Consider the following 26,409-nt stretch of genomic DNA (forward strand, 5'->3'; position numbering starts at 1 on the left):
AGATGATCTCTGACATTAGAATAATAAGGTCTTTGTTTAAGGATCACTTAAGATTTTTTCAGACCCAAATTTCAGCAACCAGTTTGGAGGCCCCCACTGAAGAACTGGATCACCATGAAAACACAGCTGCTTCACCTCCCTGTCCCATGACTTCGCCCTGCACTCTTCAACCAGTCAACACTCTCCATACTTAGGCCCACTCCAAAACCCTAAAGACTGTAGCCCCCAACTCCTCAGACAGATAGATTTGAGGTTCCCTCGCATTTTCTCCTTTGGTGACCCTATGGGTAAATCCTTTATCTGCTACAACTCAGTGTCTCTGGCACTGGTCACGGAGTGCCTTCTCACACACAAGAGCAAAATTGAGTGTGAGGTACGTTTCATTCCACAAGCACCACTGGTATCAGCAGATCCAGCTACAGATTCAGTGCCTATAATCAACTTCACAGACCATCAGCTTGCTTTGTTGAGAAGATTCTGTCCTAATAAACACACTGTTAAGACTAACATTCCCAATCCACGGGACCTAGAGTAAAAGAAAATTCAGGCTACTATAGAGAATAGGCAAATGAAAGATGAAAAAAGGAGGGACAGTCATTAACAGTATTGAGCACCTGTGCTTTGCTAGGCACTGTGCCACTTGGGACCATGTAGCCTTCATGAAAATTTGTGACAAATGTATTATCATCATCCTTTCCTTCCTTCCCTCCCTGGCACCTTCCTTCTTTCCTCCCTTCCTTCTTCCCTAAGTCAATCAAAAAGCCATCTGACAACCTCCCTTTCCTTTCCCTTCAAGGGAAAAGGGGCTTTTACAGCAGAGGCAGAGGAAGAGGCTGGAAAGCCAAAGAAACAACTAGCATGCTAGGGAGATGAGTCACATACAGGGGAACTGAGGGCGGAAAAAAGAAAAGCACAGGCTGCTCTTTTAACCTGGATCCCAGGGCCAACCACAGGAGCAGCAGCATGTAACATGAGTAGAAATGAACCTTTGCTGGGGCAAGCCACTGAGATTACATGGTCATTTGTGTGAAAGGAAAATAAATCTTGGGGCCTCAAAATCACTAAGCTAAAGGGAAAAGTCAAGCTGGGAAGTGCTTAGGGCAAACCTGCCTCCCATTCTATTCAAAGTCACCCCTCTGCTCACTGAGATAAATGTGTATCTGATTGCCTCCTGTGGAAAGGGTAATCAGAAACTTGAAAGAATGCAACCATTTGTCTATCTACCTATGACCTGGAAACCCTCTCCCCACTTCGAGATGTCCCACCTTTCCAGACCAAACCAATGTTAATCTTACATATATTGATTGATGTCTCACATCTCCCTAAAACGTACAAAACCAGCTGTGCTCAGACCACCATGGGCACGTGTTGTCAGGACCTCTTGAGGCTGTGTCATGGGTGTGTGTCCTTAACTTTGACAAAATTAACTGTCTAATTTAACTGAGACCTGTCTTAGATTTTAGAGGTTCACACTGGTTACCCACAGCAAGCTGGGTCTAAGCTGACTAATAAAGTAAGTGGTAAATAATTTCTGTGCTTTGAGTGTGAATACAGCCTGTCTATCTCATATCAAAGCTCATGCTCTTTCCATTTGATATACAGAATTATTTATTGATTTAAAAACCATTTTATTGATGGTCTTTTTAGAATTCAGCTGTTCCGAGCTTGTCCACTTCTCAGCACTTAGGGAGACTTTCATCTTGTCATCCTTTTTAGTCCTCTTACTGCTATTTGCAGCAGAATGATTATTCCACCAATACTGTGGATAAGGTGGCCTAGTCTGAAAAATATTTCAACTACAAATACTTAAAAATGCAGGATAAAATATGGCTGAGCTAGCAAGAAAGTAAGAGAAATAGTCCAAGTAATTTAAATTGCTCTGAAATACTAAAGGACTGAAAATGGAATGAGACCAGGAATCCAAAGAAAGGTTAGTGAGCAATAAAGCTAATGATTGTTTGAAGGGCAGAGCAGACCTAGACTGCTGGGGATTAAAGATACACACACAGACACATATACGTGCACACACACATGCACAACACACAAGCACACATATATACACACACATACAACATATATAGGTGTATATATACCTATTTATTTTGAAAGTTTAAGACTTAAAGTTGCAAAAATAATACAGAGTTCCTGTGTTACCCTTCACCCAGCTTCTGCAATAATAATGTCTTACAGATTCACAGTAATTTGGTAAAACCAGGAAACTTGATACTGGTACAATACTGTTAATACAGGTATAGATCTTATTTGCGTTTTACTAGTTTTGAATGTACCATTTTGCGTTTTCGGTGTATAGCTCTATGAATTTTATCACATGTATAGATATGAGAAACTGTCAACACAAAGAAACTCTGTTGTGTTACCTCTTAAGAGTCATGCCCTTGTCCCAACCATAACACTTGGTAATCATGAATTCGTTCTTCATTGCTATAATTTTTTTTGGGCTTTGAGAATAGTATCTAGATGGAATCATACAGTATATAACCCTTTAAGATTGGCTTTTTAAAACTCACCACAATGCCCTTGAGATTCATTCAAGTTGTATGTATCAATATCTCTTTACTTTTTATGGCTGAGTAGTGTCCCATGGCATCGATGTGCCCAAGTTTGCTTTCTATTCACTCACTAAGGACTGTTTGGCTTGTTTACAGTTTTTGACTATTAAAACTAAAGCCACCATGACATTCATGTACAGAATTTTGTTTGAACATAAGTTTTGGTATTTCTAGGATAAATACCCAGTAGTGTGGGTGATATGATAAGCATATGTGCAACTTTATAAGAAACTGTCAAACTGTTTTCTAGAGTAGTTATGCCATTTTATAGTCCTACCAGCAATGTATGAGAGATCCGGTTGCTCTGCCTCCTCACCAGCATTTAGTGCTGTCAGTACTTGATATTTTAGCCATTTTAATAGGTGTGCGGTAGAATCTCATTGTGGTTTTAATATGCATTTCCCTAATGGCTAATGACACTGAACACCTTTTTACGTGTTTATTTGCCATCTGTATACCTTCTTTGGTGAAATGACTATTCAAGCCTTTGATCCATTTTCTAACTGGACTGTTTGCTTACTTACTCTGAGTTTAGATGGTTCTTTATATATTCTGGATATGAGTCCTTTGTTGAATACATGATTTGCAAATATTTTCTTCTAGTCCATGGTCTGTCTTTAAGCCTTAGTGTTAATTGCCATGAAGGCACTGTGAATGTCTAGACCTCAGGAAAGGTGCAGAATGGGGTCCTCTGGATATAGTCAAGTCACCTGAAGAGCTTTACCCTCAGAACAGGAGAGCTAGAAAAAATTCTACACAGCCAAAGAAATAAATAGCAAGCTGAAAGATAGATCTGAAGAAGTTAGCCAGATGTGGCTCAGAGTAACAAAAAGATGGAATATTTTTTAAATAATAATTTAAGGCCAGGCATGGTGGCTCACGCTTGTAATCCCAGCACTTTGGGAGGCTGAGATGGGTAGATCACAAGCTCAGGAGTTCGAGACCAGCCTGGCCAACATGATGAAATTCCGTTGCTACTGAAAATACAAAAATGAGCCAGGCGTGGCAGCGGGCATATGTAATCCCAGCTACTTGGGAGGCTGAGACACGACAATTGCTTGAACCCAGGAGGCAGAGGATGCAGTGAGCCAAGATCAAGTCACTGCACTTGAGCCCGGGCAACAGAGCTAAACTCAGTGTCAAAATAATAATAATAATAATTTAAAACCTCAGAAGGCTTAACCTGTATCTAATAGGAATTCCAGGAGGAAAGTCTAGAGCGATGTTGTCCAATACAGTAGTAGCCAATAGCCACTTGTCACTACTTAAAATGTAAATTAAGTAAAAGTAAATAAAGTTAAAAATGCAATTCCTTGGTTGCACTGGCCACATTTCAGATGCTCAACAGCCACAGGTGGTTGGTGGCTACCATATTGGACAGTGCAGATATAGAATATTACAGAAAGTCCTACTGGACAGTGCTGATCTAGGCCATAAAACAAGTTTGAACAAATTTCAAAGAATTGGTATCATACAGGTGTTTTGCGGAAATAAACTAGACATTAGAAATGAAAAACAAAATAACTACTACTCTGACCTTTTTCCCCATTACAATTCCACCTCTTAATGTCTTCAAGTTCTTGAGGAGCAGAACGTCCGTACTGCATCCCACTGCACTAAGTTCCCCAGAACCTGCCAGTCTATGATGACAGAACATCCTGGACTGCCCAGCTCCACACCCGACCCACGAAGTTCTCTAAAACACTGACCATGACATAGGGTAGGTTTCCACTTTCACATTCTGACCACAATTCTCAACTCGATGCAGTCAGAGTCTGCGCAACCTGGGACTTCGAGCCAAGAAATCCTCAAGTGACCTTACTTGGCAAAACCAACAAAACAAACAAATACAGTTCTCGAGCGATTTACAGCTCGCACCCACTCGGTCACCGGCCGCGGAGCAGCCTTGTGGCGCCGCGGCCCCGCCTCGCTATGACGTCACACGACGCGCCCTGAAGTGGCGGTCAAGCTTGAGGCGTCATCTGGCTGCGCCTAGTGGGCCGTTGCCTTACAATTGTTGCGAGGAGGCGAGAGGCGGGGACGCTGGGGCCAAGATCATGTCTGACTGGCAGAGGTTTCCTTGGCAGCAGAGGACGCTAGGTTTGGGATGAAAGAAGCTGGGCAGATGCAAAATCTGGAGAGCGCGAGGGCCGGGCGGTCAGTCAGCACCCAGACTGGCAGCATGACCGGTGAGTGTCCGGGACCCTGCTCCCGCCACCCTACCTTTCGCTCTGCCCTGTGCGTCTCCCGTCATTGAACTCCAGATTCTTTGCCTGCCCCTCTTTGGCTCCCCTGCTGCTTCTGGAAGTCTCCTCCCCGCCCTCTGCGTGTCCCCTCTTCGGTCACCCGGACCGCTCGGCTCGGTCGCACTGGCCTTTGAAGTCTCGCTCTTTACCCCCGTTACTGTTCCTCACAGGACCTAGAGCTGGGGTCTCTGGGGTCAAAGAGCCTGAACATTTCCAAACTGCGCTTTTGCCTTGATTTCCAAATTAACCGCACATGAAGCTTTCCTGTATTTCGTCTGCTTTACCGTCGAGGGTCACCGCATTTTTCGGGCTGTATTCTAATCACTTCCCTTGTAGCAACGCCCCATCGCAGTCCAAAGAGAAGCTTGCACCACGACGACGTCAGATGCGAAGACTTTCCTGCTTTGGGTTGTTCCCCCAGCTACGTGTACTTGCTGTATCGTTTTTTTCCTACAGGATGAGGGCTGGAGAAAGAGGGCCCAACTTTTTAAGTGGAGGAGGAGGTTGCCGCGACTGAGGCTGAAGGTTTCCTAAGACACCTCTGACTCTCTTGTCCTCGAATCCTTTTCTATGCTTCATGCAAAAGCAGTTGGGCTTAGGCTGCAGCACCCAAGTGGCATTGAGATTACCTCCCTTTTTCATCATTAGTTAACACATTTTTAAGTGTTTGCCGTCTCTTTTGTAGGTCAGATACCAAGGCTTTCTAAAGTCAACCTTTTCACTCTGCTCAGCCTCTGGATGGAGCTCTTCCCAGCAGTAGAAGCCCAGAAGCAAAAATCTCAGGTATAATTTGTTTCATAGTTTTTCCCCTTAGAAAAACAGTGATTTACAATATGAGTTTATTGCTCCAGTTTCTGTCATACCTAAAACCAAACTTAACAAGCCTTAAGATTTTAAAAATACTTTTAATTGTTTAGCAGGACACTTTATAACTCCTAGCTGTAGTAAGTCATCTTCCATTCTAAAAATACTTTCCGAGACTGCTGTGTTTATCAGGTACTAATGGTATTTATATGTTAGTTTGGCTAATAAGATTATTGTCTATACCACCTAATTTCTACCAATAATACATACTATTGGTGTTTTATCTAGGTAGGTTTACCCCTCTGCCACAGAAATATATAAATTGCCTGGACATAGAGACCATGTCTTATTTTACCTCCCATATACCCTTCAGTGTCTACCATTATATGAAGGCTAATTGGTATATGTTGGATGAAAGAAGTCTCTTTTTGGATCTTGAAATGGTCAAAATAGAATGGGCCGGGCGCAGTGGACCACACCTGTAATCCTAGCTCTTTGTGAGGCTGAGGCTGGCGGATCACCTGAGGTCAGGAGTTCAAAACCAGCCTGGGCAACAGGGTGAAACCCCGTCTCTACTAAAAATACAAAAATTAGCTGGGTGTGGTGGCTCGTGCCTGTAGTCCCAGCTACTCAAGAGGCTGAAGCAGGAGAATTGCTTGGACCCGGGAGGTGGTGGTTTCAGTGAGCCAAGATCGCACCACTGCACTCCAGCCTGGCAACAGAGCGACAGAGTGAGACTCTGTCTCAAAAAAAAAAAAATAGCCAGGCTTGGTGGTGCACGCCTGTAGTCCCAGCTGCTCAGGAGGCTGAGGCATGAGAATCACTTGAACTCGGGAAATGGAGGTTGCAGTGAGCTGAGATTGTGCCACTGCACTCCAGCCTGGGTGACAGAGCAAGACTCCAGCTCAGAAAATAAACAAATGCAAGATCAGAAATGTATAGTAACAACAATCATAAAAGCCAATATATTGGAATTGGAAGTATGGACATCCTACGTCTTTTCTTTCTTCTGCCCTTGGGGCAACAGGGTGCTAGGTTCTCATTTTCCTCCATGCTTGGAATGGCATGGTGCTAGGTTCTAATCATTTCTGTTTGGTAATTTTGGAAGCTTATGGTGTTGGCATTAATGGTTATAGGGGGCCATGGCCATTGGAAAATAGTATTAGGTTAGGTTGAGCATTTAAGACATTTTTGAAAACAGAGATAAAAGGGCAGAGAGGGGCCAGAAAATTACCTATGGTTTCTCACCACTCTAACAACATTACTGTTAACATTTTGGTACTTCCAATCTTAAGCATGAGGTTTTTTATTTTACCAAGCTGTGATTATATTCTGCATGTACTCACTGAGGTTTCCAACTTGCCAATAATTCCGCTAAAGGTTGTTTTAAATTTTCCAGAGAAAGACTATAAATCCTTAAATTCCCACAGTACTCTTAGGAGATTTTCTTTTCGTTTTACTGTGGATGAGGTTTTGTGCTTGGCATTGGAGACACAAAGCAGAAAAAAACATGGTCCTTATTTTCTAATGAGAAGAAACACTAGACATTTAAACAATTAAAATAGAATTAGATGGTGGAGCGAGTACACAGTATAAGCAGAGATGCTGGCAAGACTGGGAGCAAAGCTCTATGTGGGGAAGTGAAGGAAGGATTCAGAGAAGGTCATATTTGCACTGAGACATGAAGGATATGTGGACATTTGCCCATGCCCAGGAACTCTACAGGAAAAGCTTGGAGGAGTGAGAGAATTTGTGGTCCGCAGGCCAGAGAATGAAGTTAGGTGGAGGGAAGAGACTGGAAAGGAGCTTGAAAGTGTAGACAGGAATCATATCATATAAAGCATTGTATGCCTTGCAAAGGAATTTAGATTTTATCCTATCAATATAGGAATTGCATTGAGAAATTTTAATGGGATGTGAGGATATTCACTTCGCATAAAAAAATGATATCTCTTGGCGTAGTTTCCTCCCCTAGTTCCTATGTGAAGTGTTTTATAGATAGTAAAACATTATTTAAAATGTTATGCATTGTTATTCCATATTTCTCACCCTCATCCCCGACTCTGGCTCCACATTTTACTAATGGCTTTGAAAAGCCTCTTTATTTCCTTAATGAATTTTGAAGTTCCTTTATTCCTTCTACTTAACAACTTAGTATTATTTTATGAAAGTAGACTTTGGTTTTTTTTTTTTTCTGATAAATTTATTTTGAAGAGCCAGATTAGAAGCAAATATTTAGAGATTTAAGACTTTTTAAAACTGGACGTACTAGAGATTGAATAAAAATTTTGAAGAAGCTTTCTTTTTCAAGTATCTAGATTTGATCTCATTTTAGTTCTTTTTTTTTACATACATACCACATCCTGTGTTGAAATTTTTTTTTCAACAGATAGGCACAAGTTGTATTTAATTAGTGATAAATGATATTTATGTTTCTATTAGGAAGGAATTGATTGCCCAACTAATTGTTGAAGTTTGTTTGCAAATAATACACACCCTACTGTTTCCTCATACTTTACAGAAAATACTATGCATCTGAGAAAACTGAGATAAAGCTTTCAGTTAGCATTTTGTTAAAAAAAAACTATCAAGTAAATTTCAAAACTATATCAGCAACAAGATTTTATACAACTTTATATCATGTTTAACAAAAGATCAGGGTTATGACTCTGTTTTCCCCCAATGATGCCTAGTTTTCCTGTCATCTCATTCCTTCATCAGGTGGGCACTGTGGACAGTTTTTTAAATGAAAGAAGTCTTTTGTTTCAAATATTTTATTTGGGATCTTACTTAGAATCTGACTTATACTCATGTCTATTTAAGGCTTTTATTTTGTTTTCTTTTGTTTTTTTGAAATGCAGTCACGCTTTGTTGCCCAGGCTGGAGTGCAGTGGCATGATCTTGGCTCACTGCAAACTCCACCACCCGGGTTGAAGCGATTCTTCTGCCTCAGCCTCCCGAGTAGCTGGGACTACAGGCGTGTGCCACCACGCCTGGCTAATTTTTGTATTTTTAGTAGAGACAGGGTTTTACCATATTGGCCAGGCTGGTTGCGAACTCCTGACCTCATGATCCACTCACTTCAGCCTCCCAAAGTGCTGGGATTACAGGCGTGAGCCACCGCCACGTGGCCTATTTAGAGCTTTTAAATGGAAGGTTAAAACACATAGAAATGAGTACAGAAGGCATCAAAACAAAGAACATTCATGTCTTCAGAAAGCCAGGCAACCTGGAAGTAGGATTGACTTGGCTATATGAAAGGTTATGACTCTTAGCTCCTGGTCCTGGAGCTTGCCCAGCTCCTATTCACTGCATTGGTGTCTTTCCAGCTCTGCTCCCACACCCATGTCTCCTAGGACTACAACCCTCTCACCCTGGTCTTGGGTAGGCCTCCACTTCTGTTCTTACCTATAGGCCTTGGGACTCAGAGGCACTTGGGGAGGGGGAGCCTCAGGATTATGCCAGCAGTGATCTTATGGGTGAAATGGGCTTTTGCATGTTAGCTTGGGAACTTGACTGCCATTTTTAACATTGTTTATATGAGAAAAATGTGGTTTAAATTCCAAAAAAGCAGATTTAGCAAATATTTAGAACATGATTGTAGATTGTTGATTACTTGTATATTTAATGTCAATAAAGCAAGAGTATATAATTTAATTAGTTATTCTGATATCATGGCTATTGTAAAAAAGTGAGAGCAATAATAGTGTGGGGGAAGAATACAGAATGAAAGGGAGTATAGTGTACTCCACTTTTATAGTGTATTTATTTATTGTACAAACATTATCATTGAAACTGAAGACAATCTTTAGCTACAACATTTTAAAAATCAAACTATATTTTTTTCTCTAGGATTCCCTTTTTGTACTAGTTAATATCCACATAATTTTACAGGTAGTTGCAGTCATCACAGGAATACAGTTTTGTATTTGCCAGTTTTTGTACTGTTACAGGGTTGATAAGTTATTAATTTTAAATTATACAATAAGAATACATCTAAATTTCATGTACATATAGTATATGCTGCCATTGTGTTTATACTTGTGGAAATATTAAATCCTTGAAATATTGCCCGATTTTTGTGCCTAATATTTCTTTACCATTTACTATAGTATATTTTTTCCAGTATTAATTGCACATGGTATTCATAGAGCTGAGTAAGAACTTTTTCCTATTAAGAGAAAAAAAATCTTCTTTAAGCTAAAGTAATAAGATTGTTTCACTTAAATTCTTAATTTTTAATATTTTTTTTTTGAGATAGTCTCACACTGTCTCCCAGGCTGTAGTGCAGTGGTGCCATCTCAACTCACTGCAATCTCCACCTCCTGGGTTCAAGCAATTCTCCTGCCTCAGCCTCCCAAGCAGCTGGGACTACAGGCATATGCCACCACACCCAGCTATTTTTTTGTATTTTTAGTAGAGACGGGGTTTCACCATGTTGGCCAGGATGGTGTCGATCTCCTAACCTAATGATCCGCCTGCCTCAGCCTCCCAAAGTGCTGGGATTATAGGCGTAACCCACCGCGCCCAGACATTTAAATACTTTAGTCTGTTTTTGCTGTACAGAGTAAATCATAGAAACACCAAGATGCAATTAGACATGTAATTGTACTGGAAATATTGCTTTTGATACTTTATCAACCTTTTGTCATACTAAAAGTGTTTTTATGAGTTACCAAAATAATGTTATTTTTTAAATCAACAGAAGAAAAAAATTTCTCATAATTCCACCTCCTAGAAACTAATTCCTTTTTTTTAATTGTTTCTCAATCTTTTTTCTCTTATTTTTCTTTACTTATATGAGATCATATAACTCTGGATCCTGCCCTGTTCACTTAACATAAGAAAATACTTATGCTAAATAAACATTAGAGCATCACCTTAGTCTAGTGTTTTAGAGTAGCCAGTGGTTTTGTAGCCACCCTGCTTGGGTTCAGATTCTGGCTCCACCTCTTACTAGTTGTGTAACTTCAGGCAACTTTACCTCTCTGTGTCAGCTTCCTCATCTGTAAAATGAAATGTTACTAGTATAAACTACATGAGGCTTTTATGAGAAATGAATGAGTTAATATTTGTAAAGCTCTTAGCACCTGGCACATGTTAGGTACTATGTTTTTTTTAATCATTATTTTAATAATTGCATAACAATCAGTTGTATTGATAAACCTGTCTATTCCCCTGTTACTGGATACTTAAACTGTCTGTAATTTTTAATAGACTTAGTGTATTATTAACATATAATCACTTCCAAATATAACTGATACAAGCTTTCCTATGTTGTCAAATATTTACAATCTATGGGTACTCCTTAAAGATTGTTCAGCAAGATACACATTGAGTTTAAAAACTAATAATTTTTTAATGATAATAACAATTATGATTTATTGAGTAACTATTATCTGCCAGACACTGTGCTTAACATATATTGTCTCTTATTTTTTCTTCAACCTTTATTTTAAGTTTAGGGGTACACGTGCAGATTTGTTTCATAGGTAAATGTATGCCATGGTGGTTTGCTGCACAGATCATCCCATCACTTAGATATTAAGCCCAGCATCCATTAGCTATTCTTCTTGATGCTTTTCTTCCTCCCACCATTCCCCCTCTGACAGGCCCTAGTGTCTGTTGTTACCTACCATGTGTCTATGTGTTCTCATCAGTTAGCTCCCACTTATAAGTGAGAACATGTAGAATTTGGTTTTCTGTTCCTGTGTTGAAAACTAAGAATTTTTTTTTTTTTTTTTTGAGACTGACTCTTACTCTGTTGCCCAGGCTGGAATGCAATGGCCTGATCTTGGTTCACTGCAACCTCTGCCTCCCAGGTTTGAGCTATTCTCTTGCCTCAGCCTCCCTAATAACTGGGATTACAGGCATGTGCCACTATGCCTGTCTAATTTTTGTATTTTGAGTAGAGATGGGGTTTCACCATGTTAGCCAGGCTGGTCTCGAACTCCTGACCTCAGGTGATCCACCCACCTCATTCTCCCAAAGTGCTGGGATTACAGGTGTGAGCCACCGTGTCCAGCCAAGAATTTTTAAGAGTCTAATTCAAAACTAAATAAGTAAGAGAGAAAGTCATTTATGAGACTTACAAGGAAAAAAACAAACACAGTGAAAAGTTTTGAAGTAGAAATCAAGCACTGTGGAAATGGCTGTCATTTAAAAATCTTTCTACTTGTTCATAGTTTTTCATTTTAATTTAAATTAGAATTATCTAAATTGCTTGACTGTTACTTGACTATTACTGAATATGATTTAGAATAACTGCATTGTTCCTCACTTTTCTCTACATATCTCATATTGTTCTTGCCTTCTAACTCTATTTATTTATTTATTTATTTATTTATTTATTATAATAGAGATGGGGTCTTGCCTTGTTGCCCAGACTGGTCGCGAACTCCTGGGCTCATGTAATCCACTCTCCTCAGTCTCCCAAAGTGCTAGGATTACAGGCATGAGCCACCGCATTCAGCCTTCTAACTCTTTCCGTTGTGTCTTCTGGTACCTCATGCTAAAGGCCCTTACTGTACTTTTCCAGAACAAAAGTAATGTAGCGTAATAGTTAAGATGATGGATCTTGGGCTGGATCTGGCATATCCACTTATTATCTGTGTGACTATGGTTGAGTTATTTAATCTTCCTCAGCCACAATTTCCTCATTTGTAAAATGGAAATAATAGGAGCTACTTTATAAAGTTATAAAGATTAAATGAGATAATTTAGGGCTTGGTACATGATAAACATGCAGTAGATGTTAGGTACTGTTACTATCATCACTCATATAATTATTATCACTACTAGCTCCCACATCCTTACCGTTTTGCCACTGACACCATCACTTCCTCTACTTCCTGTTCTGTTTGAACAGAAACCTCATTCCCAGAACATGGGTTTTCTTGTAAACTTCTTTTTGAAGGTTGTTTCTTTTCTAGCATCCAGCACTTGTTTCATAAGACTAGCAGGTCAACATTTACAAAGTTTCCCATTCCTACTTTAAAACTTTATCAATTTATTAACTATCCCACCTCTTTTGGAGCTCACAGAATTCTATCTCACTTTCTTTGTCTTAATCAACTTACTCATTTCATAGTCACTTTCCTATTTTCATAAATCATAAGCTCTATGAAGGCTGCATCTTGAGCAACGAGGCTGTCATATAGCAAGGATTCAATAAGTATTTGTTGAACTAATAAAGGACTTTGGTCTCTACCTCAAAACTTTCTTCCTACTTCAAGTTTTCACTTTTCCCCTCATCGATATACCTGCATTAGTTTTCTATTGCTGCTATAACAAATGACCACCAAGTCGGTCGCTTAAAACAACACAAATTTATTATATAGTTCTATAAGTACGAGGTCTGAAATGGGTCTTACTGGGCTAAAATCAAAGTGTTGGCAGAGCCAAATTCCCTTCAGAGGCTCTAGGGGAGAATCTGTTTCCTTGCCTTTTCTACCTGTGGAGATTGTCTGTTTTCCTTGGCTCATGGTCCCCTTCCATCTTCAAAGCCAGCAGGGATGGCCAGTCGAGTCTTTCATGTTGCATCACTGACTCTCCCACATCCCTCTTTCACTTATAATGACCCTTGTGATAACATTGGGCCAATCAGATAATCAAGGATAATCTTCCCCTCTCAAGGTAAGTGGTTAGTGCCTCAGTTCCAGCTGCAACCTGAATTCCCCCTTGCTATGTCACAAAACATAGTCACAGGCTCCAGGGAATGGCACAAGGAGATCTCTGGTGGAGCATTATTAACAGAATAATAATGCCATACCAAAGATCTCCTTGTGCCATTCCCTGAAGCCTGTGACTATGTTTTGTGACATAGCAAGGGGGAATTCAGAATAATTAACGGAATAATGCCCCACCAGAGATCTCCTTGTGCCATTCCAGATAATCATAATCCAGATCTAATACCTTTGCTACCATAATTCCTTATCTTCTCAATTCCAATTAACTTAGCTCTATTCCACTTTAGTCATTCATGGCCACACTTTAGACTTTTCCATTGCTCAAAACTGCCACAATTCTGAAACCGTAAACTTCAGAATCTTATTTTCTGATGACAATTTCCAATCCTTCTATATTTTGGGACAGTACATAGGGGTTAGATTATAAAGGTCTTATTTACTAAGTAAAGTAGTATAAACTTGATTCAAATGTAGAGTTTCATCATGGAAAAAAAAAAATGGTCAAAGCCAAGGAAGCCAACCTTTAAATATGGGAATATTGAATTACTCATATATCTTATGTGCTAATCTTTTTTTTCGTAATCTGATTTTCATTAGAAAAATGAAGAGGGAAAGCATGGACCCTTAGGAAATAATGAAGAGATGGCCAGAGTATCTACTGACAAAAAACAGGTAATTTTTTTTATGATTTAACATATATATGTATATGCTCATAATAACAAAGCAAAAGGAATAGTATAAAGTCAAATAAAAGTTCCCCTTTCCTACTTTCAAGGGAGTTTTAAAAATACTCCTAAAAATATTCTGCATGTTTACAAGACTATATGTCACTCCTGTTTTTTTTTTTAAGTACAGATGGGATTATTCTATGACATTTTGCCTTTAAAAAAAAATTAACTCTTGATAGTTCATATAGATGTTTTGAGAAATACTCTTTCTTAGTTCTCTCACACTCTCACACACCTTGCTGCTTATGCCAAGAATGCAAGGCCCTAGCCACTTTTTTACCTGGGTCATTTCTCAGAGTTGTGTTTGCAGTAATCAACCCTGAGGGTTGAGGTAATGTCTCCCTCTAGGACAAAGGGCAAACTGGCTTACTTTCTGCTGTGAAACAGTAGGACTCTCAAGCTCAGTGTTCCTTTCCTGTAACACTGCCCACTCTCTGTCCAGGCAGCCATCTGTGTCCATCTGTATTACCCTTTATGGGGCTTGAGGGCAAGGAAACAGTTACAGAAATGATGGTTATACCAACTGCTGTGCTGCAAATAATAAAGTTCATTATTTCTAACCCAGAAGTTTCATGTTTTCTGCTAATATCCATGAAACAGTAACAGGTTAACTTATTAGTTGGTATGTAGGGTAAAATCAAAGTGCGCACTTGAAAAATGAACCTTGTTTTTTTAAAAAATATTATGTAGTATTTCCTTGTTACTTTATTCTTTTGAGTTTTCCAGAGGTTCCAATTCATTGGGTACAGAGTGGAGACTAAGAATGTATGTTTTGAAGAGTTACCTTGATGATTCTGATGTATATTCCTAGAGATTTCCTAATTCATTCTGAGAGTGAGCCCAACAAGAATATAGAAATAATTTGTCTCAGAATATTTATGAGTTTCTATTATAAGATAGGCCATGGGAAAAAAATAGTGAATCACCATTTAAGTCAATGTAATAGTCCATATACAAAACAGACTGTCCTCTTTGCCCATGTTTTAATGTAAAACTCTGTGACTAGGATCACATAGATTACTTGTCAAAATGTTGAAGTGAAGCAACATCAAATTCAGAGCAGTCATTCACTGAAAAGTTTCAGTCCTCTGGGAGTTGCAGTAAATGGAAATGTGGAAATGGAATTCAACTTGAGCTTTTATTTGTTCCGTTGAGTTTGGGATGGAAAAATCTTTGTCTCAAACCTGATTTTTGGCCTTACCTAGATGCAAAATGAAAAAAATGTGTATTTTCTGAGGTAAAAAGGACTCTAGACAAAAAAGTGATAAACTCTACCCAAAAGATTGTTCTAATAACAAATAAGTTGATGAATATGCTTCTCATTTATGAGGAACAATTTTTAAGCTTTTTTTCCTGGCTTTATTTCTGTCTGCTTAACTAGGAAAATATAAAGCTGAAATCATTCCCTTGCAGCCACTTCCACTGGTCACGTTGATTCAATTTAACAACAGGAGCTCTGTCAAGATCTTTTGATGAGGCAACATTACTTCTTTTCCAAAATGATCTCTTTTAAAAAATAAACTTATTGAAAATATTCAGAAATCAATAATACATACTTCACATTTGAGAAGCATAAAACTCCAAGAAATTTTGGTAGGGAGGGGAACGTGTTCACAAATTCAAGGTAAATTTAAAGCTTATTTTAAAAGCCAATATAGATAGTTTTTTTTTATATTTTACATATATTCTTAGGTATATATTTTGTAAAGCAGAGACTTTTGTATTCTTTTTTAAATATCCTAGTTTAGGAGATGGTTGGTTAACTCAGAAATGGAATTCGGCCAGGCGCAGTGGCTCACGCCTGTAATCCCAGCACTTTGGGAGGCCAAGGCGGGTGGATCATGAGGTCAGGAGTTCGAGACCAGCCTGACCAACATGGTGAAACCTTGTCTCTACCAAAAATACAAAACTTAGCTGGGCATAGTGGCACACGTCCATAATCCCAGCTACTCAGGAGGCAGAGGCAAGAGAATTACCTGAACCTGGGAGGTGGAGGTTGCAGTGAGCCAAGATTGTGCCACTGCACTCCAGCCTGGGCCACAGAGTGGGACTTTGTCTCAAAAATAAAAAATGAAATTCCATAAAATTTCTGTTCCTTCTTTTTTATATATTTTACAAATTATCATTCTCCATAATCTCAAACATTTATACTCAGAACTGAAACTGAAACTTGACTATTTTAGTTAATATAGCTTTGGTCTGATCCTTTAAATGATTTCAGATATGCTGTATTGGAGATAAGTATAGGGTAAAATCCCTTTGGAAGGGGATGGGAATTAGGGACACCATCTCCTCAGCCAAGCTCCCTTCATGTAAGAGTCGGTCCCTAGCCCAGGGATCAGATTTACATTCCTTACTTCAGAGGCTTTTGCTGTGAAAGCAGCATAGACTATTTTGTGCCTTATGCAGAACTGACTTTTTACCTTAGTCTGATTTATCTGATATTGATCATATCTGGGTGCCTCTTGATTATCTGATATTGATATACCAGCATTGATTAGTATTTGCTTAAGTTGAGACACTTTAGGTTTAGTAACGCAAAACCTTCACTCAAAGAGATCCACTGGAAGTGCTTAGAACCCCAGTCAGTCCCATGTCTGCAGGGCCTACATCAGGCTCAGCCATCCCCTGCTCTGTGGAATACTGCTAAGATAGCTCAAGCTTACTGCTCTGACATCAAGTTCTCTCATCCTTTTTGAAACCTGATGGTATGTCTCTCTTCTTTTTATGTTTATAATTTATCTGTAGTAGTAAGTGGGACCCAACTATAGTAGTCTAGACTGCCCTAGTGCTATAAATTGATACAGCCAGTAGTTTTTAGAAAGAAGTTGAAAATTATCTTTACTTTGGCCAATATTTAAAATATTTTAGAATTTAAGATGACCTCTGCTTTAGTTCTGCCTTTTGCCATCTATGTGTCTTTCAGAAAGTCATGTAAACTTTCTGGGCTTTACTTATCCATGTGTAAAATCAGGGTTTTATAAATTTTTCTTTATTACCATCTAGAAGCTTAATACTAAATAGGACTATACTCAGTGCTATAAGAAACAAGTCAAATTGACCTAGTTCTTACCCTTTACTTGGTTATAATGTATTCATCTTTCAGTAGACCAAATTAATGATAATTACATGCTTAATTGTTTGATTAGTAGAGCCTAGGTTTAGAAAATTTCTGGTCTAAAGTCAACACTAAAGTTTCAGAAGTTTTTTGGATCTAATGAGAAATGTGCTTTATATAAACTGTTTAAAGAACTAAATAAAACTTCCATTTTACTAATAAGTATAATCCATAATATGATTATTAGGGGTTATAACTAATAAGTTGTTATTTTATATCTTAATATAGGTAAAGAGAACTGGTCTTGTGGTGGTGAAAAACATGAAAATTGTTGGTCTCCACTGTTCTAGTGAAGATTTACATGCCGGGCAGATTGCTCTTATTAAACACGGGTCAAGGCTGAAAAACTGTGATCTTTATTTTTCCAGAAAACCATGTTCTGCTTGTTTGAAAATGATTGTAAATGGTAAGTGAAGATAAGGCTTTGTTGAAGATTAAGAGCATTTATCTGGGATGGGTGTGGTGGTTTATGCCTGTCATCCCAGCACTTTGGGAGGATAAGGCGAGAGGATCACTTGAGCCCAGGAGTTCAAGAATAGCCTGTGCAACATAGGGAGACCCCATCACTACAAAAACTAAATTAGCTAGGCACAGCGGAGCATGCCTGTAGTCCCCACTACTTTAGAGACTGAGGTGGGAGGATTTCTTGAGCTCAGGAGATCAAGGATACAATGAGCCATGATTGCACCACTGCACTGTAGCCTGGGTGACAGAACAAGACCCTGTCTCCAAAAAAAAAAAGAAAAGAAAAGAAAAAAAGAGCATTTATTTGAGAGCAGTCAGTGGAACACATTTGTTAGATACCACAGAGATAATTTAGAACTATATATCTGAAAGTCAGGTGCTATGGCTTGCACCTATAATCCCAGCTACTCAGAGGCTGAGGCAGGAGAATTGCTCAAGCCTGGGAGTTCAAGGCTGTAGTGAGCTATGATGGCTCCATTGCACTCCAGCCTGGGTAACAGAGCAAGATCCTGTCTCTAAAAAATAAAATAAAATTAAAAATATATAAATATATATTTGAAGACAGTTGGATACATTATAAGCGAAAGTGTCAGAAAACATGGATTCTGGTCTCATCCCTATGTACTAACCTGTCAAATGTCCCTCAGTGTATGAGTAGACTAATGCTAGCTGCTATAACATGACAAACATAATTTCAGTGGCTTAATGTACTAGATATTTATCACCTGTATAATAGTTCAGTGCATGTGTTGCTAAGCAACAGGCAGCTTTCTCCATGTGGTTGATTCCTGGACTAGACATCTTCTGCTTCATTGCTGTTGTCATCTCTGGGGATTTGCATCCAGAGGCAGACTGAGAAAGAATGAGTAGAAAGGGTGAACCTGCTTCTTAAAAATTCTGACCTGGAAGTCACATATATCATTTCTGTTCTCATCCATTGTGGGAACTGTAGTTCCCACTGGGCAGCTGTCTTTCAGTGTCTACTCTACACTTTGGAAGGAGGAACACAAAATTTTAGTGTATAGCTATCCATCCACACCAGGCTATTCACTAAACCTCTTAGTGCTTATGATTCTCTTTTGCACCCCGCTATGTATTCCAACCATCCTTTCATTTAAAACATACATATCTTGTGCATAGGCATCATGGCAGATCAAAAAAAAAAAGAAAAACTAATGTGGTTCCTAATATTTTCCCTCAAGGTGTTATTTGGGGGCCAAAATAACAATTTAATATGATGCACTATCTAGTACCAAATCAATGATACAGGTTGTAAGTGATATTTGGTCTCAGAGGAGAAATAGTGATCCCTGCAGATTGCCATATTATGAAAGGCTGAGGCTTAAGCTTGATCTTGGTATGTCATAGGTAGAGGAAGAGGAACACATTTCTGGTCAGGGGGAGCAGTGCATGTGGAGTCATTAAGTTGTAAGAAGCAAGGTTCTAGGGTCAGTATTTGAAATGGAGAATTATTTTTGGAGAATAGTGGCAGATGAATTATAATGATACTAGAGAACTTGGAAAAACTGTAGGGCCTTTGGACTTTATCTTATAGAACAGAGTTCCTAGGCCTGTTGTGAGGAAGAGCTATTATTTATATCAAAGACTTAAGATTAATGATCAGATTTATGTCAAGGTCAGTGCCTTGAGCTATAAATGGCAGAACTTCTAGAAAAAATAGATCATGTGGCTAGAAACCTCCTGGCCTGCAACAAGTATTTCAAGCAGGTAAGTATCTGTGGTAGTGATTGGATTCTATATTCTCAACTACAGTTGCCAATAAATTGAGAAGATAAGTATGAAAGTGGTGATGGCATTTTTTTTCTCCTTTTTCCTACTAACCAGGCAGATTGGACATGTATTTTAACACTCATGTTCAACTGACCTACAGTTCCTGTTTGTAGGTAATGTGGAGCCATTGAAGATTCTTGAGAAAGATGTAACATGATTGAAATTTTTGTTATTGTTGCTGTTATTGAATTGGAGCAGGGAGAGATTAGAGATTGGGAGCTTGATTACTAGACTATTGCATTAGGTAAGGTGTAAAATAGGGTTCAGATGGTGACATTGATACAGAAATGAAAGAATGTGAAAGAACCAAAACATTTGTTGGCTGATCTGTTCTAGAGTCAAGGGAGAAAAATGAATAAAAGATAGTTGTGCTTTGTGCTGAGCTAACTGTGCTGAAAGCACTCTTAATAGCCTTGGAGGCACGAATTAGAGGGAAGAATAGGAGAGTACAGGTAACTCATCACTGCTTGATGTCTTAAGACATTTCATCCTGACAAGAGAGATAATGAAGTATGGAAAGTCAGGAAGGACCTACAATGGAAATGTTTGTATATTGGTGTTGGACCAACATATAAACAAAATTGCTATGTTATATTAGGCTTATATATTATATTTAATTATCTTGGGAGTGGGATATGGTTGAACCCCATGCTATAGCTAAATTACTTTAGTTGGAATTGCTATTACCTCAGTTACAAGGCAAAGATTGTTGTAGCACAGTGGTTCTCCAAGTGTGGTCTATGGACTGCTTATGGTCCATGATGTCAGTGTTATTTTCATAATAACACTACTTTCAGGCTGGGCATGGTGGCTCATGCCTGTAGTCCCAACATTTTGTGAGGCTGAGGCAAATGGATTGCTTGAGCCCAGAAGTTTGAGACCAGCCTGGGCAATATGGAGAAACCCTGTCTCTACTAAAAATAGGAAAATTAACTGGGTGTGGTGGTGTGCGCCTGTAGTCCCAGCTACTTGGGAGGCTGAGGTGAGTGGATCACCTGAGTCTGGAATGCGAAGGTTGCAGTGAGCCGTGAATGCACCTCACCAGTGCACTCCAGCCTTGCCACAGAGCGAGACCCTGTCCCAAAAAGCAAAAACAAGAACACTACATTCATACTTATGGTAGCAAAACGATAGGTAAAACTACTACTGCTGTATCATTAATCAAAACAGTGGTGCCAAACTGCACTGGTAGTCATTGTACTTTTCACTGTACTCAGAGGGAAACAAGAAAACCAGTTTTACATAAGAAGGTCCTTGATGAAACAGTAAAAAGTATTAATTTTATTAAATCCCAACTTGAGTCTGCATCTTTTTAATATTCTGTGTGAGGAAACAGGAGGTTGGAATAAAGCACTTTTGCTACAGACTTAAGGTATGAAGATGGCTTTAAGGAAAACCATGTATGTGATTGTTTGAGTTGCAGACTGAATTATCTACTTTTTTAATGGAACATCATGAACTGACAATGGTTATTTAGACTTGGATATTTGGCAGAAAATACAGTGAACTTGTCACTTTCAGGTAAACAACTGACAGTATTTGTTGCCAGTGATAAGATTTGAGCTATCAAGTGAAAATTAGAATTTTGGAACACTCATATTCTCCATTATGAGCTTGACAGCATCTCACCACTTAGACTCTTTTGATGGGATTGGTGGCAATATTAATTAACGGGATTCTTTTTTAATGTTGTAAAATCAGTAAGTCATTGTTTTCCAGATGACCAATGCCCAATGCTACAAAATCATGCATGAGTAAAAGCCATTCTAAGTGCAAGACAGACCAATGGAGTTTAACATAACAGTTCAAACAATTTGTTGATGATGGTTTCAGATTCTACATTATAACTAACCTTTAAGAAACTATCCCTTGTCAAATTTTTATGTAATGCCAAAGAAGAATATTCACAATTATCTGAAATGGCTGTTAAAATACTCCTTTTTCAACCACATATCTACATGAGGCCAGATAATTTTTGTATACTTCAATGACAACAATGTATTGCAGCAGATTGAAAACAGAAGCAAATTTGAGCATCTAGCTGTCTTCTATTAAGCCAAAGATTAAAGATATTTGTAAAAATTTAAAACAATGTCATTCTTAAAAATTTTTGTTGTTTTGGAAAATAGATTTTTTCATAAAGCTATTGTTATTTATATTAATAGATTATTTTTCATGAATTAATATTTTAAATTTTATTTTAATTTTTAAGTACAATAAATATCAGTAGATATATTCTACATAAATACATGCTCTCTTGGGTCCTCAATAATTTTTTTTTTCCCAAGCCAAACTGTATCCAGCTTTATTAAAGATACTTTCCATAAACAATCATGGTATTTCAGGCAGGACATGGGCAGACAATCATTAACAGTATACAACAACTTTCAAACTCCCTTCTTCGATGGACTACCAAAAATCAGAAAGCCACTATAAAACCCAATGAAGTCTTCATCTGATGCTCTGAACAGGGAAAGTTTAGAGTGAGGGTTGACATTTCACATTTAGCATGTTGTTTAACAACTTTTCACGAGCCAACCCTGACTTTCAGGAAGTGAAATGAAAATGGCAGAATTTATCTGAAGATCCACAATCTAGAAATGGAATCACTGTTCTTTTGACAGGTGCCATCTCAGTGGCATCACTGGCAAGTCCAGATTGCCTGACACACTGGTAACAAATGACTAGGGGTCAGGTTCCAACAGATGTCTGGGCTTAAGGGAGTTAAGTCTATGCTGAAAGACGGAAAGGGAGAAAAGGACATAAAAACGAATTTGTTTTTCCATACCACAAGGCTTTTGTGTGCCAAGATGGCCATGTGTGTCAAAGTCAGGGAATCCCTCCTCCTGGGAGCCAAGAGGAAGTCTCTCAAAACTAGAAGGGAAAGGCGTTTCCCCACATCAATCTAGCTTTGGAGACATTCTATTAGTGACATATGCCCCTTCCCCCAAAACAGCAATGAAGTGTTCTGTGTGCTAACAACATAGCTTAAAAAAAAAAAAAAGTAAAACAAAATTTTGCATTTTTATAAAACTTGATAAAAAATAGTATTTCAAACTGTACAGTCACCAGAAGTACACAGTTATCAAAAATGCACACACTTCACTTGGCATCTCCAGCACCTTTGGTTTTCTGTGCCTGGTCTGTTTTGGCATCTCCATTTTCTGCAGGGTTATTCCCTTCCTTGCCAGCATCAGCTTTTCCCTTTTTCCCTTTGGGTACCTTCTCTCCCTTCTTTGCAGGGGCCTTTTTAGGCTTGAGCTCTGGCTTTGGAGGAGCAGGTTTAGCAGACAACCTCGCGGATCTTCTCTGCGGTTCGTCCTTCATCTTGGCTTTATCTCCTTTAGCATCCCCTTCAGCCTTTCTCTTGGGCATGGTGGCGACGGCGGCGGGACGTAGGCGCTGGGCGCGGGATGCAGCAGCGCGTGGGCTTTGGTCGGTCCGGGGGTCGTTCTCGCCTCTTCTTCACACTGCCCCATCTTCAATAATTTTTAAGAGGGTTAATGAATCCTGAGATTAAAAAATTGGAGAAATTTTGCCTTACCATTTGCCACTAATACACAAATGTCTGTCTAAAGAGGATTTGTCCCGTCTTCTTGAATGAGGATTACTGGGAGCAGCTAAGATGCCTAGATGAAAGGTTTACCATCAGTGCTGGTTAGGAAATGGATTATGAGAACTTGATCAGAGGGAAAGTGAAATGCAACCAGAGGAAACACTGATATGAGCTTTGAGGGCTTCAAAATTGCTTTGCAGCAGAAGCCACAGTGAGTCAGGAATACCAGGGAGTGGATAGAATGTTCATTTGTTTAACTTCGACTTTTTAGTTCATCAATTATTTTGAAAGGTACACTCTGTGGGCTATTGGTCTATTTTCTTCCGTATACAATCACAAAAAAGTCTGTCCTATTTGAAATTATGTGGGATAGTAGCAAAGGGGTCTCTTTGTTGTGAACTGTTAATTAATTGACAAACATTTGTGTGCTTAACTATGTATAAGGCATCTCATCATTCAATTTCAAATACAAATTAAAATATTTTTCATGTTTATTATCCTGTTGTGTTTTCTCTTTTACAAATTGTCTATTCGTATCTTTTTGTCTCTCTTTAGGCCTTATTATTGTCAATTCATATGTGTTCTAATGAATTGAAATATTTTCTGTATACTAAACATTACTAACCTTTCCTCTATCACACTGATTGAAAAATGTTGTTTAGTTTGTTGTTTTGTCTTTAATTTTCTGAGCTTTAAAAAGTTAATATTGCCCTTCAAACATCGTCCCAACATCACATAAGATTTTTTTTCATGTTATAAATTCTTTGTGCCATTTTTGATAACTTTTATTATTAGGACCATAATTAATTCAACCATTCGCCTATTTTGGTCATTTAGGTTTTGGGTTCTGGCTTTTTGTTTGTTTGTGTAACATTTTTTCTTGCTATTTTAAAGAATGCTGCACTAAACATGCATGCATGAGATTTCTTATCTGTGTTTAGAATATTTTCCTAGAATAGATTCTCAGAACAATTCTCAATCTGTGGACAGGAACATTTTTAATGCATGGAGGAAGTATTTATTCCACATAGAAAACGCTAGGCAATATTAGTTATTCCCTGTAACATTTTTAAAAACAGCCATGGCACTGTGGAGGACTCTTCGAGTATATAGTTTTGGCATTGGGCTTTGGGATCTCCACACCACCAGTAATTTCACAAAGGCATTCCCAGAGGCTCTGTTAGAGGCTGGGTAACTTTTTCTTGAAAAGGCCAGATAGTAAATATTTTAGGCTTTGCAGGCCATACGGTGTCTGTCACAGCTCCTCAACTCTGCCACATGAAAGCAGTCAAAGACTATATAAATGAATGGGTATGTGTGTCTGTGTTTCAATAAAGGTTTATTTATGGACACTGAAATTTGAATTTCCTACAGTTTCATGTGTCATAAAATATTCTTTTGATTTGTCCAACTATTTTAACATGTAAAACCCATTCTTAACCTGTGAGCAGTACAAAGACTGGCAGTGGACTGGATTTGGCCTGTGAGTGGTACTTTGCCAACCCTCAGGCTATATAATAGGTGACTTGATAGGGCCGGGCATGGTGGCTCACGCCTGTAATCCAAGCACTTTGAAGGCCAAGATGGGTGGATCACCTGAGGTCGGGAGTTCAAGACTAGCCTGACCAACGTGGTGAAACCCGTCTTTAAAAAAAAAAAATAGGTGACTTGGTAATAGACATTTATTACATTGGGGCCTCTAGATCTACTGCAGTGATAGGGTGGATTTTATCATGAAAATCCTAAATTCAACATGTATCACATAATTACCTTTCCTATTTTGTATTTCAGCTGGAGTTAACCGAATTTCATATTGGCCTGCTGATCCAGAAATAAGTCTGCTTACTGAGGCTTCTAGTTCTGAAGATGCAAAGTTAGATGCCAAAGCAGTGGAAAGATTGAAGTCAAATAGTCGGGCCCATGTCTGTGTCTTACTTCAACCTTTGGTGTGTTATATGGTGCAGTTTGTTGAGGAGACCTCTTACAAATGTGACTTTATTCAAAAAATTACAAAAACATTGCCGGATGCTAACACTGACTTTTATTATGAATGTAAACAAGAAAGAATAAAAGAATATGAAATGATATTTTTGGTTTCAAATGAAGAAATGCATAAGCAAATACTGATGACTGTAGGTTTGGAGAACCTGTGTGAAAATCCATACTTTAGCAATCTAAGGCAAAACATGAAAGACCTTATCCTACTTCTGGCCACAGTAGCTTCCAGTGTGCCGAACTTTAAACAGTTTGGATTTTACTGTAGCAATCCAGAACAGATTAATGAAATTCACAATCAAAGTTTGCCACAAGAAATTGCAAGGCACTGCATGGTTCAGGCCAGGTTATTGGCATATCGAACTGGTGAGTTACATAGATCATAAATTGGGGCTGACTGGTTGGGTTGTATTTGTCTCTGAAATGTTTGTCTCATTTATGGTAGGGTTCATTTACTCATAGTTACTAAAGTTTTGCTATTTATACAATATAGAGTAGTTAGTGAGACCCTTGAGTAGACAACTCTTTCTTCCAGCAGTTTTGGGATTCCTTGTGGCCTTATATTCAGTACCATATTTCAACACAATGCATTAATCTAGGCCCTTCTTTCTGCTTCTTGCTTTTATGATTTCACTGTTCATTGAGCCCTCCACTAAAGATAGGACAAACAGAGAAAGGAGAGGCCCAGTGCAGTGGTTCATGCCTATAATCCTAACACTTTAGGAGGCTGAGACAGGAGCATTGCTTGAACTCAGGAGTTCAAGACTAGTGTGGGCAACATAGCAAGACCCTGACTAACAAAAAATACAAAAAATTAGCTGGGCATGGTAGTGTGTGGTGGTGCGTGCCTGTCGTCCCACCTACTTGGGAAGATTGCTTGAGCTCAGTAGTTTTGGGCTGCAGTAAGCTACAATAGCACTACTGCTCTCCAGCTCCAGAGACAGCAAGACTCTATTGCCAAAAAGAAAAAAGAAGCAAAATCATTCATTTTTGTTAACTCTTCAATATTTCGATGTACTGAATATTAACAAAAAAAATTTAAGAGCTTTACAATAGCATTACTTCAAAATAACTAATAGAATTAAGGTAAAGGAGTGGTGATTATTACAGTCTTCCAGTTGCTGGTATATCTTTAGTTAGCAAGTTGAGAAATCAAACATTTTTACTGTATTAAGTTGTATATTTGGAAAAGAAAAATATTACTTGAGATTTTTCTTATGATAAAAGATGGCATCTGTATTTCCAAATATGGAACAGTATTTTCACATCTTACCTGATTTCTCAAAGTAGAATCATGATCACTTTTTTAAATGCATCTTTGAAATAAAGGGGGAAAATGTAGGCAGGAGGAGCAGTAGAGTAAGATTTGTTCGGGGAGTGTACTGTAGTAGGATTTTAAAATTATCCCAAGAAAGAAGAGAAGGTCATCAGAAAAGGTCTCTGCAGAT

General features: G+C 38.6%; 2 protein-coding genes across 3 annotated transcripts in view; one reads left to right on the forward strand and one right to left on the reverse strand.

Annotated features, from left to right (window-relative positions):
* The first annotated feature begins 4,548 nt into the window (after positions 1-4,548).
* CDADC1 (cytidine and dCMP deaminase domain containing 1) overlaps positions 4,549-26,409 on the forward strand; it is a 41,368-nt gene continuing 19,507 nt past the window's right edge. For both annotated transcript variants that reach the window (XM_012465124.3, XM_012465125.2), the window contains exons 1-5: positions 4,549-4,759; positions 5,502-5,599; positions 13,906-13,980; positions 17,383-17,560; positions 24,758-25,327. In XM_012465124.3, coding sequence (XP_012320547.1) covers positions 4,678-4,759; positions 5,502-5,599; positions 13,906-13,980; positions 17,383-17,560; positions 24,758-25,327 — 1,003 coding nt within the window. In that variant the 5' untranslated portion in view covers positions 4,549-4,677. The remainder of the gene's footprint in view (positions 4,760-5,501; positions 5,600-13,905; positions 13,981-17,382; positions 17,561-24,757; positions 25,328-26,409) is intronic.
* Positions 22,229-22,878, reverse strand: LOC105725911 (non-histone chromosomal protein HMG-17-like). The gene has a single exon (XM_064373569.1). It carries the CDS (start codon positions 22,783-22,785, stop codon positions 22,513-22,515), a length of 273 nt encoding a protein of 90 aa, XP_064229639.1. The 5' UTR covers positions 22,786-22,878; the 3' UTR covers positions 22,229-22,512.

Source organism: Aotus nancymaae, unplaced genomic scaffold (assembly GCF_030222135.1).
Source record: "Aotus nancymaae isolate 86718 unplaced genomic scaffold, 86718_ANA_hifiasm-v0.15.2.pri h1tg000009l, whole genome shotgun sequence".
Lineage (NCBI taxonomy): Eukaryota > Metazoa > Chordata > Mammalia > Primates > Aotidae > Aotus > Aotus nancymaae.